The following is an 18,783-nucleotide window of genomic DNA, read 5'->3' on the forward strand; positions in this document are numbered from 1 at the left end:
AGTTTTCCGACAAAGTGGCTCGTATGCTCGGCTTCGATATGTATAGACCGAACGAGAAATTCATTCATCTCGACTTTGCCGAAAATTATACAGGGGCGTATAGCGTACCATCCCAATATTGATCGTAATGCGAATCCCCAGAAACTTGGAAAAGGAAGATTTTACTCTTTTATCATGTTGAAACGTGAACTTATGTCCGACGAACCAGCTAGTACGGTGCGGGGTGTACCCGATAAACTCTTTGTTTATTGCGACATTTGTGGGTCCTATATAACGGGAGACGTGTATTCTCCTCTTCTCCGTGTAGTCCCGTCGAATACAACGGTGGTAAATATGCCTATGGTCGTAATATGGTGAAGCATTTTTCACTGCCGAATTATATTTCATTGCGATTAACATGTTTCCGCACGATCGAAATAGATATAAAAGATCAGGTTGGCGAAAGAATACCATTTAAATTTGGGACATTGACAGTTACATTACAATTTAGACGTCGTGATTAGCACGATATGACACATTATTTAGAGTATTACGAAGCGCAATCCGGGGGAAGTCGCAGCGGTGGAATTCCGCGAGTTTTTGTAGAATCGCAGTATCAGCGCGGCCATGGTATCGGTAGTTTTCTCGGTGGTCTGTTACTTTATCTGGCCAGTGGTGCGCATGTCGTTGGAAAAGAAGCTCTACGCGCAAGGATTAATATACTCGATGATGTGGAGAATAACACGCCGTTAAAAGCAGCTGTTAAAACACTCCTCAAGGAATCAAGCTCAAATCTCAAAAGAAGAGCGGAAGAACACATTAACAAACTGATGGAGGGGTCTGGATATAAAACTTCTGTGAACATCGGAAAGCTCAGTTTCTTTTCGTCACGCTAAGCGGATACAGCGGTACATCATCTTCGCGCAAACATCGGATCAGCTCTTCTAAATCAAGCAAGAGAAAAGCGACTCGAAGAAACATACAGGGGAAACAACGGGGTAAGAAGCTAGCGAAGAAGCCGGCGAAGAAGCGCTCAGTGAAGAAAAGCGGGAGAGGCCTTAGTAGAATAGTGAGGCCGGTTCTAACCCAGCAGTGCTGAGGGGAACGCGGGGAAGCGGGGAACTCAAGGCGCGGGGTATGACGTCGCGCGGGGAAGGGGAACTCATGGTGGGACGTCACGCAAGATGGTGACCGTGACGTCACGCATACGACACGAAAAAAAAATGTATTGCGATGTAGGCAGACTCGAACCCGGGCCCTCGCAGTTACTACCCTATGCGCCAGAGCTCCTAGATCACCGTCGTTTGTTGCTAGTAGATGTCTAGTGAATGTTCTTAGAGTGGGCATGATGACGTCACGAGAGGAAAAATAAGTCGAAACTAGGTCAGACTCAAACCTCAGGCCTTTCGTTTACTGCTCCATATCGAACATCTATCGAACGTCTATCGAACGTCTATTGAACGTCTCACGAACATCTATCGACGTCTTTCGAACGTCTATCGAACGTCTCCCGAACGTTTCTCGAACGTCTATCGAACGTCTATCGAACGTCTATCGAACGTCTCTCGAATGTTTGTGCTTATAGTTTCTTCAAACGGTAGAGGATCGATATGGATTTAAATATCGACATTCCACTAACAGCAGTCAGTATTCACTTAGCATTTTGCGAACATGTCGCTAACGCTTACGTTGACTGGCAACAGTAGCGTTCTTAGCGGTGAGCTATTTTCCCGCTATAGATTTGAGCGACGGTGATTATGAGCTTGGTTTAACGGATTTTGAAACATATAATACGATACCAAATGTAAATTCATCGAATAATAAATTTTACTATGGTGCTAACGATGAAGAAATTACGATTCCTGAAGGATCGTACGAATTGCGCGCCATACACGAATATCTAAAACGTGCAATTTCACATTTTCAAAAAACAGTGCGTTCCAAAAATAACCCATATATAGATGACGATAATGAATATCCTATAATAATTCGTGCCAATAATAATACGATGAGGAGTGAAATAAAATGTGCTTATAGGATAAATTTTAGCAAACCAAACAACATTGGCTCGCTTTTAGGATTCTCATCGAGTCGTGTATTAGAACCGCACCGATGGTACTAATCGGACGCACCGATTAAGATTATCAACGTGAATATCATTCGTATAGAATGCAGCGTTGTCAGTGGTGCGTACAGTAACAGTATGCGTGTACATATAATACATGAATTCTCGCCTAAAGTGCCACCAGGATATAAGATATCGGAAACGCCGGCACATGTTATTTACCTTCCAATCATCATACGGAGCATTACAGATTTAACGGTGCGTATCGTCGATCAAGAAAGACAATCGCTCGATTTTCGTGGAGAAGAGATTACTATTAGATTACATGTACGACGGCGACGATAATAAACGTAATCTATGAAATGCTTGTGGTGAATCAAGCGGAACTGGAGAAACAAGCGGGAAATATATTTTTTACGAGACGCGCGATTAACAGTACAAAATCCCTCGTTCGAAAGAAACTCAGCGTGTTTAACGTTGAATTTTTGAAATCTCTGGGATTCATCGTACGAAACGATTGAGAAAGATGATTGACATTTTGAAAATTGAAAGTGAACCGGTCTTTGACGAGCGCATCGTCAAGATTGAGACACATACGTACAACCCATACGCTAACACAACGTTTGGAAATAGCGACGAGATACGAATACCCATACAGCAGCAGGATTTATATATATTGCCATGCGAGAGTTATCTCTATGTCGAGGGGAAGGTGACGAAATAAGTTGCAGTCGATGGTGCAACTGTAACATTGGGATATAATTGCGTTGCATTCATGTTTGATGAGATTCGTTATGAACTGGATGGTGTGGAGATTGATCGTAACAGAAACGTGGGAATAACTTCAACGCTCAAAAACTATGTATCGATATCTTCGGACGAAAATGCTGTCATGAAAAATGCCGCGTGGGATACAACTGACACTATTTCGCCGGACGGGTACTTCAATTTTTGCGTACCACTCAGCGTGTTGCTAGGATTCTATGAAGACTACAAGCGTATAGTGATTAACGCGCGTCACGAATTGATTCTATTACTATCGCACAGCGACAACAACAGTCTATTAGGATCTCCAGCTCTGGATCCTAAGATTGAACTATTCAAGATACAATGGCGAATGCCTCACGTAATCTTGAACGATATCAATAAACTTTCCATGCTGAAAACTTTGGAGAACGGACGATACCTGAGTATAAATTTTCGCTCGGGGGATCTGTATGAATTTCCTCTACTGCAAAGCACGACCAAACACCAGTGGACCGTCAAAACTGCTACTAATTTAGAAAAACCTCGATACGTTATCTTTGCGTTGCAGACTGGCCGGCAGAATATCATGTCAGAAAATATAACTTGTTTCGATGACTGCAAATTGATCAACGCGAAGCTCTATCTGAATTCAGAGTGTTATCTGTATACATACGATGACATGAATTTGGACTTTGCAAAAAATAAATACGCAATACTTTACGATATGTATAGATGTTTTCGCAAATCGTATTATGGATGCGACAGTGCTGAGGTATAGTTAACAACTACCGACTTTCTGCGGCTAGGTCCTTTCGTGGTGATCGATTGTTCGCGTCAATATGAGTCTGTCAAGAGTACTACTGTGGATGTGCGGATAGAATTTGAGTGTAAGGAGAATATACTGGCGAATACTACTGCGTACTGTCTCATCCTGCATGATCGTGTAGTTGAATACAGTCCGCTAACCGACATAATGCGCAAACTCAACTAACATTAGAAAGTATATATGAGAAAAGAATAATACACGAAACAAAGTGCTATAAACGGCATTTCTCTCCTGGACGTGTCGAAGAATATTTCGCCACGGATGTTCCGACATTTGTTGACTTGCAAGGATTCATGGTTGGAAAGAGATTTATTGTAAAAGAAGCGGCGATACTGAAGAACTATTCTTTCGCACTACATCTTCACGAGTCCGATGCCATGGCATCTGTTCACAAGATCGAATAAATCGAGGGCCTACTGGTTAACTGCTAATCATTATGGATTACGATGGGAAGATGGAACCGTCAAATACTGCAGAGCTAAACATCTGGTTACTGCAGCTGTGGCGGGTGATATGTATGACGAGCTTGAAGACGATGCATCTCAATTTGTGTATGTGAAGGGACATGAGAAACGGGAATGGCTGTTACAATTTCTGGATGACAATGCGAGAAGCAGCGTGATCATTAAGACCATGGGCACCGATTACGATGATATGCTTTCCCTGCAAAAATTGAATAATACTTTTCGATGTAATAATCATATGAAAAATTGCGCATTACAGAATGTACTAAATATTTTCAATTGGTGGTCTCGAAGAAAATTGTACGACGCTATATAATAAATCATTATTTCAAATGTACAGATGTTTCTTCCAACTTTCCCTTATCCCCTTTCTTAGGATTTTATATGGTAATTGTGTTGATAAAAATACTTCTTTATTTGCGGTATGATGCTTATTAGACGTTCGATAGACGTTCGAGAGATGTTCGATAGACGTTCGATACACGTTCGATATGGCGCAGTAAACGAAGGGCCTAGGGTTTGAGTCTGACCTAGTTTCGACTTATTTTTCCTCTCGTGACGTCATCATGCCCACTCTAAGAACCTTTACTAGACGTCTACTAGCAACAGGCGACGGTGATCTAGGAGCTTTGGAGCATTGGATAGTAACCGCGAGGGTCCGGGTTCGAGTCTACCTACATCCCAATACATTTTTTTCTCGTGACGTATGCGTGACGTCACGGTCACCATCTTGCGTGACGTCTCACCATGAGTTCCCCTTCCCTGCGCGACGTCATACCCCGCGCCTTGAGTTCCCCGCTTCCCCGCGTTCCCCTCAGCACTCCTGGGTTAGAACTGGCCTAGCTATTCTACTGGCCTTGCTAAACGTCGGGGAGTTATCAAGAAACGTACTGCGTCAGACATTTTTTCCTAAACATCAACAACAGACGCGTGCTTTCGAAGCATGTCCTTTCTTCATACGCATTCCAGTGAATGTTTAAAGAGTGAACTCGATCTATTCACCCTGCCGCGTACACAAACCAGCATTGAGAGTTCACAATGGATTCATTACAAACCCGTGTCTTCTCTCACGGATGACGCGCCCATCGAATTCGTCGTACCCGGGCGTGGAGAAGATTACATAGATCTTGCTCACACTACGCTGTCGCTACACATACGAGTAGAAACGGAACTGTAGCAGGAGTCGCCGGCGCAAAAGTAGGCCCAGTAAACTATATATTGCATTCGATGTTCAATCAAATTGACGTATATTTCAACCAAAAGCTCGTGTCTCCTCCAAACGATGCTTACGCTTACCGTGGTTACATAAAAGCGTTATTAAATTATGCTTCACCAGTAAAAACTTTCCACCTGGCTTCGTGCCTGTGGTACAACGATACGGCGAGGAACATGGACGCTCTACCGGGAGCGACACCATGCAATCACGGACTCGACAAGTGAGCCGCTTTTGCACAAGAAGGACGAACACTGGATCTCATAGGTTATCTTCACTACGACGTCTTCAATCAAGATAAATTCTTGATCAACGGTGTCAAAGTGCGCATGAGGATTGTTCGTTCGAAAGATTCCTCCTGTCTTTTCTGAAGGAAATACTATGTCACGAATAAGCGTTTTAGATGCTACACTACTCATCAGAAGAGCTAGAATAAATCCGGGCATATTACTCGCTCATACAAAAATGTTGACCAGGACTACTGCTAAATACTCGCTCACAAGAGTCGAAGTTAAATCATTCACGATTCATAGTGGCGTCGTAGGAAAAACACTGGACAACGTCATTCTTGGACAAATATCGAAGCTTATAATTGTCGGTTTTGTCGATAACAAAACATTTAACGGCGCCCGCCATTTAAATCTGTTCAATTTCCAGCATTATGGAATAAATTTCTTTTCACTGTATGTCGATGGAACTCAAATCCCTAGCAGGCCGTTACAGCCAAAATTCTCTGGTAACGAGATGCTCTATGCTGAGGCGTATCACACCCTTTTCTCGGGAACGGGTACTTTTTGAATGAAACTAATTCTATATTCAGAGAAAATTATCCTGCTGGTTATACTCTTTTCGCCTTCGATCTCACTCCTGATCTATCGGCTAATTGCGCAGCTCAATGGAACCTTGTGAAACATGGTAGTTTACGAATGGAAGTACGATTTGAAAAAGCTCTCACAACAATGATAAACTGCTTAGTTTACGTTGAATTTGAAAGCGTGCTGGAAATAGATTCTTCTCGTCAAGTCATTGTAGATTATAGCGGTTAAAACAAGCCCCCCACTTTTCTTTTCGACGTCATTCCCCTTCCAATGTAAAGATTTTCAACATCATAGCCCTCCTGAGTAAAAGTTTTGAAAAAAGAGTCCAGTCGCTTTCGAGGCGTGAAAAGTATAGTTTCGGGGGGGAAGCAGAATTGCGTATACAGAGGGAGCATGGATGTCATTATCGAAGTACAATGTTTCCGCGATAGCAACGATGTCTACATGCTCAAGGAGGTGGCTATTGTCGGTATTAATGAGTCATTCGTCGGTCATTGGATCTTAGCTCCAGAGTATTCATTTGTGGAATTGAATGAAAAATCAAGACGTATAAATAACTGGCTTTCACAGAATTATCATGGTATCGAGTGGTATGATGGAGAGAGTAATCCGAACGCAATTTCATGCACTTGCGTGAAATTACGAAACATATTCGTGACTTCATGACAAAGGGCAGGGAAAAAGCGAGCTACTTGCAAAATTTACTAGCCCGAAACGTGTATAATCTGGAGAATATCTCGCCGATGTCCAGTGATTTTTCATCCAGCGAACTTGTAGAAGTTTGCTCATTCCACGCATTTAAAAAACAGTCGTTATCATTGTGCATTACGCAACGCATACAAATTGAAACACTGGTATATCGAACAAAGCGAAATCAACATCAGGAAACGTGACAGCGTCTATGTAGCTCAGTGCTTGTCCTCCAAAATTGGCGAGGAAGAGAGTGAAAATAACTATTCCTACAAATCGTGGGGTGAAGAGTCATCGTCTGAAGAAGAGGAAAACGAAACAAATACCGGGTTGGAACATTCAGTCGAACCATCGAGAACTATAACAATCACGTTACCAGAGGTAGAACGAAATTATATAAAATGAATTCGCTCGAAATTCGACACGCACTGCAACATCTCAACGCCAGATACACAGGCGTCTATCCAGCCGACAGACTACCGAGGGTGTGGACGAGATCAGCGGCAATAGTCGCTAATACAGACAATCACGACCGTCCAGGACAGCACTGGGTTGCATTCTACATCGATCAGAATGGAGCAGCTACATACTTTGACAGCTACGGGATGCCGCCCTGGGACTCGCGATTTCTCCTGCGTCTTAGAAGAAATTCCACCACTTACCGATGGAATACCTCTCAGTTACAGGGTCTCTTATCGACGACTTGTGGTCATTATTGTTGTGTTTTTCTTTACTTTATGTGCAGGGGTTATAACCTCAATACCTTTAAAAATTTATTTATCAATGATTGCGAACGAAACGATCAGCTAATTGTACGATTGTATAAGAAAATCTTTTGTCAATGTAAGCGCAAATCGCTAGATCATCATATCCCTATGTACCAGGTTCAATCCTGTATTAGAAAAATGTATAAGAATAAAATGTGAATTTATTCTATAAAAATTTTGTATATTCCTTTCCTTCCGCCTCTTCTCTCTTCCCTGTGATCTCCAATTCGCGGTAACAAGATTTGTTATAAACTTTTCGAGTTCGAAAGCGAGGAGACACACACACAAAATATTGAGGTAGACATATACCGGAGGTATCGTTTTCTAACAATCGCTGAGTAGTTTTTATCTTCGAAATTATCCTTATCTGCTCGAACATGTGCACGCACACTCGCCTCAAGAGCTGGGGCCTCAGAGCCACGAGTCCGTAGGGCTTAGAATTTTCGAAATTTTCTACGCGTGACGTCAATACTCTACATATGTATACAATATATCTAGTTTTCATCAGAATATAGCAATAGCGTAGCGTATAAGACGCTTGACTCAAGAGCCAACGGACTCTGGTTCAAATCCGAGGAGGACCTCTACAGGATTTTTCCAGAGAACACACATGTGGGGATGACCACACACACACACACACACGCGCATATTTCATCCCGTTATACAACTACGTCGTAAAGGCAGTTTCTACCAGAGAGCAGCAGTAGTACGGTGGTAAGACGGTTTGACTCGAGAGCCAGAGGTCCCTGGTTCGAATCCAACAGAGGACTTTTTATAGGGTTTTTCGAAACTTGTGACGTCAATACTTTCCATATGTAGACGATATAGCTAGTTTCCATTAGGGCAGAGCTCGGCAAAATGTGCACGCGACGGCCGATTGATTTTCGACTATCTCCGCCCACCGCTATTCCCTTTACCTTGCCGCTCCGCGCGCTGCCTACAAGCCGCTCGAGCCTCAGGAGTGTGTTTCCAATAGTTCTCACATTACCCATGAGGTACTATTGTTGACGCGTTTTTTTTTAAGTGGTATCCCCAGTAGACCTCATCATTTTTCAAAAATAAAGTTTATAAAAAATGAGAAGTGTTCTTCTTTAAGCGACGATTCTTTACCACGTCTTATGCGGTTCGCTACATGCAATATCCAAATTGACGTTTCCACTCTTACCAATAAAAGACGTCGAAAATCGAATTGAATATTCTTTATTTAATATATTTTATTTCGCTTCTGTTCAATTAGTTACGGGTTGTTACAGTCATCAGTGGATTAGGCTTACTGGGGATACCACTTAAAAAAAAACGCGTTAACAATAGTACTTCATGGGTGACGTGGAAAACTATTGGAAACACGCTCCTGAGAATCGAGCGGCTTGTAGGCAGAGTTCGGAGCGGCGAGGTAAAGGGAATAGCGGTGGGCGGAGATAGTCGAAAATCGGCCGTCGCGTGCACATTTTGCCGAGCTCTGCATTAGGGTATAGCAGTAGCGCGGTGGTAAGACGGTTTGACTCGAGAGCCAGAGGTGTCCCGGTTCGAATCCAGCAAGGTCTACAGAGTTTTTTCGAAATTTGTGACGTCGATATTTTCCATATGTAGACGATATAGCAAGTTTCCATTAGGGTGTAGTAGTAGCGTAGTGGTAAGACGCGTGACTCAAGAGCCAGAGGTCCCCCCAGGTTCGAATCCAGCAGGGCCTTACACAGAGTTTTTCCAAAACCTTGTGACGTCGATACTTTCTTGTTAATAACAATGATAATGGCGAGTCGATTATTACATGACAGTTGCAGAATCATATTTTGCGATGTTTAGCTGTGGACTTTATCAAGCAATTTGATAAAGTTCACAGAAGATTGTGTCTAATGATTGCTTTGCGAAACACTCTGTTATATCTTAACGCAAAAAAAAGGAAAAGGGAAAGGATTGCTTGTCATTCTTTTGATTTATGGAGCATTCATCGGAGCAATCATATCCATAGCCAGTAATCTTCCATTCGAGATGAATTTTGATGTAACATGAGAAATGTTTTGTATACACTATACTGTAATCAAGAATTTTTTATGTTATGCTGCAATTTTACGTACATTATACACAGCTGCAGCTCATTATTTATGAAGGATATTGTAATATTACTAGCTAAACCATTTTCCGTGGATGATTCAATGAACAAAAAACATATGTATATATTTCCTGATTAAGAAACCCGTCGGTGTCTTGTCCATAAATATCGAAGGATAACCGAAAGAGCCGATCAGGCTGCGAATTTTATTCCGCGGTGACCGAAAATAAGCCCATTCCGACCATAAAAATCAAACGTTCCATTGTTTCTTCGAATTCGTCCTCTCTGGGAAGTCTTTATCACTCATTATGTTCCGTCTATCACGCGCGATATATGAATCAGATTACTCGTAAATGCGTGCCGCGATTGTACGTGACAAACGATGTCAAAGTGTATGGCAGGTCGACTCTCAGACCGTCGTACATAATTCCTCACTTTTATTTGTTTATTATCCTGAGTGATCTCGTTTCCGTGAAACTATTCAGGATTTACATCGCACACTTAATCGGAATCTCATACGATGAGATGAGAATTGAACGAGAAGCTATTTATTAGAGGCTAATTTGTAGACAATCTTCGACAAGGCTGCGATTGGTTTCATAAGAACGGCGTATGAGATGTGATGAAACCGCGACGTTGAGTAGCAAAGATGGAAAAGCTGTTTGAACTGGCCGCGTCGGCGAAGACGAACTTTCGCGAACGTTAAAGTCTGCTGAGAGTTTCTGACTTACAACGTCTCTCCTTTTCGGCGATCAGCCAGAGAGAACCTCGTCGAGTGACTTCCTCAGCCAAGGCTTTTTCGCAGCCTTGGCGATGCTCTCGGCATAATTGCGACGACGTTCCGCGGTTCTTAAGAATGTAAACAAATTACATGGTCTCAATGCAACATTGCTGGTACTTATTGATTAACCTATTAATTGATTGAATAACACCACGGAACGTTTGCATATATTCGCGAACTTTAGCCAATCGGCGATAAAACTCGTTCATACACCCCAAAAAAGTATTCTATTTGTAAAATGATTTTTTTCATAGTCTCATATTTATACGTGAAACTATTTACAGGAAAAGGATTCCTCTTTCGACAAAGCGATTAAAGTGAACCATTCATCTAAAATTTGTTCGATATTATTCTAACTATTTTCCTTTTATTTCAAGAGGATTTCCTCTTATATAAATTAATTTTCCTCTTATATGAAAAGGAATATGTTGATTTAAATGTCGGCTTATTTTCTTCAGTCATTCTCTGTCTCAGGACTTAGACATGAACGAAAAAATAACCACATCCTCATTGGTTAGAATATTTAGAACGCTTTTTAAAAAAGATGTGTATGTTGTTTCAACATATAACGAAGATAATTTACCCATATTTGTTCAAATACAGTTTAGAATCTATTGCAAGAAGTTGAATAATATATATATCCCTTCTTTTAACTATGTTTCATATAATTGGTTATGATAAACATTTTTGTAGCTATAAAACTCATAACAAAACTGATTAGAAATTTATTTGTTATGATGATCTTATTTCATTCGTGCCTACTTATTGTCAAACTAGAGCTAGAGGTACATTTATATATATATATATATATGTATATACTCATATTCCGTATTCTTGTTTTATTTTTATCGTGCGATTTGTGCGCTTTACTCGCGATGCGGCTCGAGTCGTAGCCGATGCTTCAATCAGAGAACTCAACTTCCGGGAATCAATTACAAAGTTCTCTCGTTAAACTATCGGCGACGTTGCGAGCCGCATCGGGAGGGAAGTGTTGAAATCGAATCGAGTGGAAATCCGCGCTCATATGGCCAACCGTCTGCGCGCGATTTCACCGGTGAAGCTAAAAGAACGCGTCGAATGACTATGATCGAGCGTGCTAATCGATCATCGGACAGAAGCCGAAAGTGACGGTACCGGGTACACGTGACGTGTCCGGCGTTGCAAGTGCGACGGAGGATTCGGTTGGAATGTGATTTCACCGAGAATCTTCCGTACGTGCTTTCATTATATTTCTACTTGTCCCCAGGTGAAGATATAATAAAGAGCTGCCGTTTACACCGCGTACCGACATTTCGACTCTGTCACGATCGATTACCGTCTTCGTCTGAAAAAGGATCAAACGCGAACCATCATGCAAACGAGCGCACACGAGTTCTCACTTTGTGACAATAACACACGCGCGATCGGCCGTGCATGTTGATATATGATAATTTACAATTTTCACAAAAAAAGACAACTAGCTCGTCGTCGCGGCTATAAAACGAGGGCAAGAAGATGCCTACTCTGGATAGAATACGCTCAGAGGGAAGTTGGCATAGATGTTGTTAGCGATTTCCTTGATAACTTTGGCAGCGTACCATTCAGCCGTCCGGTGCATTTTGTTCATCAGTGTCTGCCATTGATATTGCAAAAATTGATCCAAATAAATGGTCATCGTCTCGTTATAGCTCGCCGTTTTAGTCCCCGAGATTTTATCGATTTTCAATTGCATCTGGATATTTATCACTTTAAAATATTCCTCGCTCGTTTCCGGTTTATCGTAATTTTCACCATATATAACGACGTCGGCGGTGACGGCGGTTTTTAAAAATTGTTGTCAGTCGGCCTACTTTTATGGGCCTCGTAAAATTGGGCATCGCTTGGTATTTTGTGCGCAATATAATCTGTGGGAACTTCGCCTGTAACATTATCTGATGCCTTGAGTAGCTGAAAACGAGAATGTCCAGATAGTCGAATGGCTGTTCGGCTGCTGAAATTCAGCCGCGCTCGAATTCACGATGCAGCTTCTCCTCGGGCGAAGAAGATTATCGTTCCATTTGTCGTACGACAAGTGTCGTCGAATCTGTCGGTCGAATTTAACAATTTCCGTGAAAATTCTTTATCCGGCGACGCAGGAATTCGACGATACTCATTGTACTACATTGCAAACCCGAGTGTGTTATTTTGACACGTATAGGCTGAAGGTTTCTTTACATGTTTCTTGTTGTCTTAAGCTACGTCGTTTAATTCATTTAGACGTTATTTAGACATTATATTTTATTTTGTTTTTTATTTATTTTTTTTATTTATAAAGTGATTTTTCCTATAGTCTCATATTCTAAGCCGTTTACGGGAAAAAGAGTTTCCTATAAAGCGATTAAAGTGAACTATTCATCTAAAATTTATTAAATTCTAACCGTTTTCAAGAGAATTTTCTCTTATATCAATTAATTTTCCTTTTATATGAAGAGGAATATGTTGATTTGAATGTCGGCTTCTTTTGTTTAGTCATGCTCCATCTCCAGACATGAACGAAAAAATAACCATATACTCATGGGTCAGAATATTTAGAATGCTTTTTAAAAAAGGTATATATGTTGTTGTAATAACGAAGATAATTTACCCATATTTGGTCAAATATAGTTTATAATCTATTGCAAGAAGTTAGAAAATATATTTTCTTCCTTTGAACTATGTTTCATACCATTGGTTATGATGAACATATTTGCAGCTATGAAGTCCATGACAAAACTGATTGGAAATTTATTTGTTATGATGTCTTATTTAATTCGTGCTTACTTATCGTAGAACTAGAGCCAGAAGTATATTTATATATATATATATTATTTTTTGCTATACATTATCATAATTTTTTCTAATTAAGTAGTTTAACTAGTAAGAAAGAGAATAAAGTATAGTATAGTAAGAATAAATAATAATCCTCTTAAAAAAAATTAAATAATTTGTGTATAAGAGGAAATTTATATTAAAATTAATAAAATTTGCATTACACACACACATACGTACATATAACATATAACTTCTCTAACTTTTTAAGTATAATGCGTTTATAATATTTTCCTTTTAATCCTAAAGGAATCCTCTTGTGGCCACATATAAGAATAAAATCCTCTAAAATTTAAACGATTCCGCTTGTTCTGAAATTACTTTTTTTGGATGAAAACAATACTCGAGATTGCAGTGATATAAGAAGGCTATTAGCTCCACATTATTACGTTTATTGTTATGTGTGTTGTTACATGATCGACTCTAAAATCGACATCCGGGATGAGACGATCGCTTGGATCGCGTATCGCGAATGAATGTTTGTATGTCGTATGTCGATCTGCTCTATCGCAATTACTTACTTGAACCCCGTTATATCGAAGTCTGCTGCTCCGGAAATCGTTATATCCAAAAACATCGTGGTGCTTGTGTATTTACCCGCCATGAAAAAATCGTAAATCAGTATATAATACGGGTTGAACATCGGAATACCCAAAGAATAAAGACCATCCTTCAAGGCTTTAATGATTCTATGCTGCGCTTTATACATCCCCCTAGATCCATCTCTCTTTGATTACAAATGTGCAGTTGTGGTACTAAGAACAAATTACATATTGCGTTCGCAATTACTTTTTCGCACATGTCAGTTTTGAAAAACACACGATTCGTCGGAAGGCAGCGGGTCAACTCGAAAAATACCTCAGATTAAGTGTATCTCTCTTAGCATAGACTTCTATTCGCGAGATTAAAACGGAGTTACAAATGTTAGCTATTCGAGAAAATTTTCGGATTTGCGAGATGATCGCACGGTTACTTACACGTAATTTCTAGATCGTGGTCAGACTTCACCATGGTCATCATGCTCATCAAAAGGCTCAATAAAATAACACGCATTGTGGCTTACCGAAAAATCCTCGGTCGAATTCAAATTTAATGTTACGTCGAAATATTGAGTGATTTTAATGCGCGAATTTCACTGTTACTCGATAATGTTCCGACTATGCGATTTCGACGATAACTAGCCACCTCGCGTTGTTCTCGTTTCCACATCTCTCGTTAATATATTTGTCCGACGAATCGGGATTTGCATTTCGGACACGACGATCACGTGTACACACAATGCAAATCACGAGCGGGCTCGTGGCTTAACATTGTGCCAAGCATTTGTCGAGAGAATAATATGGAACTTGTAAATCTACATCGAAAGTTCTCACGAAATCCTATCATCTTAACTAAGGTGGCTACTTGAAAGGAACATATATTGCGAAGCGAATATATAAAACGCAGTCTTTAATTTTTAAAGTATTGATAATGGGACAATTATTCGTGTCCTGCGGAAGATGAAGTGCAATGGATCGATGTATTTTGCTAGATATTATTCGAAGAGATCAAGTGATAATACATTGAGAAAGAAAAACGTTTAAAAATATGAAATATTTCTACTGTTGCCGAATTTTTTCATTGTTGAAAAAGGAAAGGAAGAGAGAAGGAAAACGAGTAAAAGGAGTTACGTAGAATTACATATTATATGAAATTTCACTTGATACGTGCATAACTCTTTATTGCGTTGGTTAAATTTACAAATAAATTTGTATAATCTAAGCGCCGTTATTCACGCGAAGAAAAAATATCAATATTGCAAACGCTCTTACATGGATTTTTTTCTCTGCGAGGAAAACAAATATCTCGCTTATTGCACGTATTCTTTTCTTTCTAGAAATTCTCAAGTATACGCGTACTTTCTGGATAATTATATACTCGAATTTATTTTACAGTCAGGGCAAAATTGTTCTGGATGTTGTTTAAGATACAGCTGATGCTTCAATGAAAGAATTTATTTTTGGACTGCTAAAAAATAATTTGTTTTATTGAACCATTGACTGGTGTTGTAAAATGCTCCGAGAAAAAATTTTCCAGATTGTTTCAGCTCCAAGTTTACAATTGTATTTCGTATATCCAAGTTTACAAAGAGTAAGGTTCTTTAGCGTAAGATCTTTAGGTCTAGGAAGGATCTATATATATTATTACCGATAAGATTGGTAACGCGAAATGGTTCCAATTGCAAGCGACAACTCGCGAGCTTCATCAGTTATGACGAAAGCCGAAGTGATGGTATACGAGATATCTAACATTGCAAGTATAACGAAGAAAACGCGTAAAACATAAGTATTTTTATCATACTTTTATTCATTGAATGAAAGTACAATAAAGAGACACTGTGTGCATAGTGTACTATCATGCGAGTTCTGTCACAACCGCAAACCCGCGAGCATTCGTTCGCATTTGATGCGCACTGAAACCCATTGGAAGAAGCCATTTTCTAAAGCAGCGTATACGAATCTCCGTATCAAAATAATAAATAAGTAATGCACAACTGATTGTGCCAGCAAGTTACACTCATTATAAAATAATTAGTCTCTTCATCATGACAATAAAATCAAGACGATGCGTTTTAACGAGACGTTAACATAACAGTTGAGAAATTTGTATAAATCCTACTCGAAATGGTCTCGATAAGCTCAGCTGCGATGTTTTCGATGTTATAAATTATTTCGGAAGTCAATGGATCCCACTCAAGTGCAAGATAATCATTTGCCAACTGCATTACGTATTCGGGTGTTCCTCTTTGTTGTTTATTAGTCTTCACCCCTCCAAACTTTAAGATTGCCACAGTGACGTTGTTCACGTAAAAATATTGTTCTTCGTTCTCAAAATGCTTGCCTCGTATAATAATTTCAGCAACGACGTTCGTAAAATTGCTATTTAATATGTATCTGTTACTTTCAATAAGCGTAGGAGACGCATATGAGGCGTATGCATTGAACTTAGTGGACACACTGACGAATGGAAAGTGCGCGAGAAACTCAATATAATGATCTTCGACAACTCTGGAAACAAGAATTTTAGGATAATTTTGTGCTCAGCTGGTCACAAATCGCGTTTGGATTCATTACGTAGATCGTCTCGTTAGGACAAGTTGTTACAATTTCTTTTGTTATACGGCGAGTATTGTGCGGATATGTCAATTGATTGCTTAGCGCATTTTTAACACTCCCCTCGGACATAGGAATTCTCTATCTGACAATATTCGTCGTACAAGTGAAATATTGGCTTAACAGTACCGAATAATCCGCTGATGTGTTTATGTAATGTTTAGATAATAATTACTTACCTGACTCTACTTATCGTGAAGTTTGATATACCGTTGATATATGTATCTCTAAACTTTATCATAGGGATATACTGGTTTTCGAAGGTCATCTTGTAAAATTGCGTATAATATGGCTTGAAAGAAGGTATACTTAATTGCGGAACACCCTGCGCTAAGTAAGGCCTCATCGAATCCAAGCTTCGCGGTAAGCATGCTTGGAGTCGCGATTTCGGACATGTATGTAGATTTGGTACTAACAACAAAATAAAGTGTCCTTGCAATTTTTTTTTCGCACGTACATCAAAGCGGCACAAGCCGATTTTACGTTCGATCCGGAAAACGCGCGGTTCCGCGAGAAGAAAAATCGACGCGGTTCGTCGAATATGTAAGATCGCGCGTATCTGTCATAAGATGGCCGCAGGAAAGTGAGCATCATACGTGCTGATACTTGTTGGAGAATATTACTTTATCCGACAATCGCAATGTTACTTACATCTGTCCCTTAAATAGTTGGCAGACATCTCCGTGATGAAGCCGCTCGTTATAACGAAAAGAGCAAAGATGGTATGCATTGTTGCCTGCAGAGAGGTTCTTGTTTCGAATTTAACGAATGCCGAGCGATTTCGACGTGTAGATTTATCACCAGTGGTGATAAATAATCGTACGATTTCGACAATAATCCAGCCACTCGCGTTGTTCTCGATTTTACGACTTTCGTTAACATATCGGTTCGACGCGTCGAGAGTGTATTTTAAACTCAGCGATCACGCATCAACAGGATGTAAATCACAAGTTGTCTCCTTATACAACGTTGAGGCGAAGACGTATTGAAAGAACAATGATAAATATGTAAACACATGACGAATATTTTCGCTGAATCCTTGCAAAAGGTCTCCCTTTACGATTGTTATCCTCTGAGGCGATTACTTGGAACGAAATAATTTGTCGATTAAAATTATAACATCAGCTTTTACCTTATCGCATCGCATTTTGAGACTTAAATTGATGGTGTCAGTTTTCGACTAGTTAACAATTGGAAAGATCGATTCGCGTCTACATCGGGAAATTCTGTTTGGTAGATTTTACTAAGCGAGAAAATATTTGAATATGAAAAATATATCTCCCCCGAATTTTAATAACTTCAACTCAAACTGTTATCTGTTCGGGAGCGCATAAAATATTTTCCGTGAATGTTTATACACATATATAGCTTTCACGTTAAATTAATCAAGGATCAATGTATTATGCTTCAAATTTTTTCTTTAACATACATAACTCTTTATTACATGTTCTCAAAATACAAAATTACTTTGTATCATACTTGTGCTACTATATTTGCGTGATAAAGCTGTCAGCAATATGGAAGTGTTAGAATGATGTTTTATTTTACAAAATCGTTTATTAACATCGGTTACGTTTTAAGCTGCATTGAAAAAACTAAGTCTATCCTGATTTGCATAATGGTTTGTAAATGCTATCTACGACAAAGTTAGAAGTGCATCGAATGATCAAGGTTGCTCGATGATTGATTATGACGAAGAACGATGAAGGAGCCGAAATGATAATGCAGAAGATATCATCCGACGTTACAACTCTAACGAGAGATTCGCGACGAATCTAAGTATTTTTATTAAACTTTTATCTATCAAGATAAAAGTACAATGAAGTATTTATACCATGTACAGTCATTCGAATTTTGTCATAAGCGGTTGTCATGCTCGCACTTTTGATTATTTAATGCGCACCTAACATTGTCAGAAAAGACGTTTCGTAAATCGATACATGTGAATGGTTACTCGGTAAGAAATAATAATTGTGTACAATTGGTTCTGAAGATAAATATTTATTATATAGTGATGGGTACTTCGTCACTACAATAAAATAGAGACAATTGCACGTCTAAATAAGCGTCAGCAATACGTTAATTGGATATTTCAAGAAAATTTTATTCTCTCTCTCTCTCTCTCTCTCTCTCTCTCTCTCTCTCTCTGTCTCTCTTTCTCTCTTTCTCTCTTACTCTCTGTTGTCCGGATAATATTAGATGCGAATAATTGAATTACATGTATGCTTCGGGAAGTTATAGCTCCCCAGTGGTTTTGCTGATAGTAAGTTATGTTGATGATTAATTGGGAATACCATTTACTTATTATTTCCGAGGTGGTCTTAACATCCCCTACGCTTTTGAATACCACGTTGACGTAATAAACGTTGAAATATTTATAGGTCCTTTTCCAGTCCTCGTAATAT

At 39.6% G+C, this 18,783-nt stretch overlaps 1 protein-coding gene and 1 long non-coding RNA gene across 2 annotated transcripts; both read right to left on the reverse strand.

The window, feature by feature from the left end:
* Positions 1-11,624: 11,624 nt before the first annotated feature.
* LOC112590004 (uncharacterized) lies at positions 11,625-14,428 on the reverse strand. The gene is made up of 3 exons (XR_003113922.1): positions 14,204-14,428; positions 13,748-13,981; positions 11,625-12,326 (listed from the first exon to the last, which is right to left on the reverse strand). It is a non-coding gene; the product is annotated as an uncharacterized LOC112590004 (long non-coding RNA).
* A 501-nt stretch (positions 14,429-14,929) lies between these two features.
* On the reverse strand, positions 14,930-17,325 carry LOC112588075 (uncharacterized). Its single transcript, XM_011137403.2, has 3 exons — positions 17,030-17,325; positions 16,558-16,789; positions 14,930-16,273 (listed from the first exon to the last, which is right to left on the reverse strand). Exons 1-3 carry the CDS (start codon positions 17,106-17,108, stop codon positions 15,838-15,840), a joined length of 747 nt encoding a protein of 248 aa, XP_011135705.2. The 5' UTR covers positions 17,109-17,325; the 3' UTR covers positions 14,930-15,837.
* Between the last annotated feature and the right edge of the window lie 1,458 nt (positions 17,326-18,783).

Source organism: Harpegnathos saltator, unplaced genomic scaffold, assembly GCF_003227715.2.
Source record: "Harpegnathos saltator strain DR-91 unplaced genomic scaffold, Hsal_v8.6 scaffold690, whole genome shotgun sequence".
NCBI lineage: Eukaryota > Metazoa > Arthropoda > Insecta > Hymenoptera > Formicidae > Harpegnathos > Harpegnathos saltator.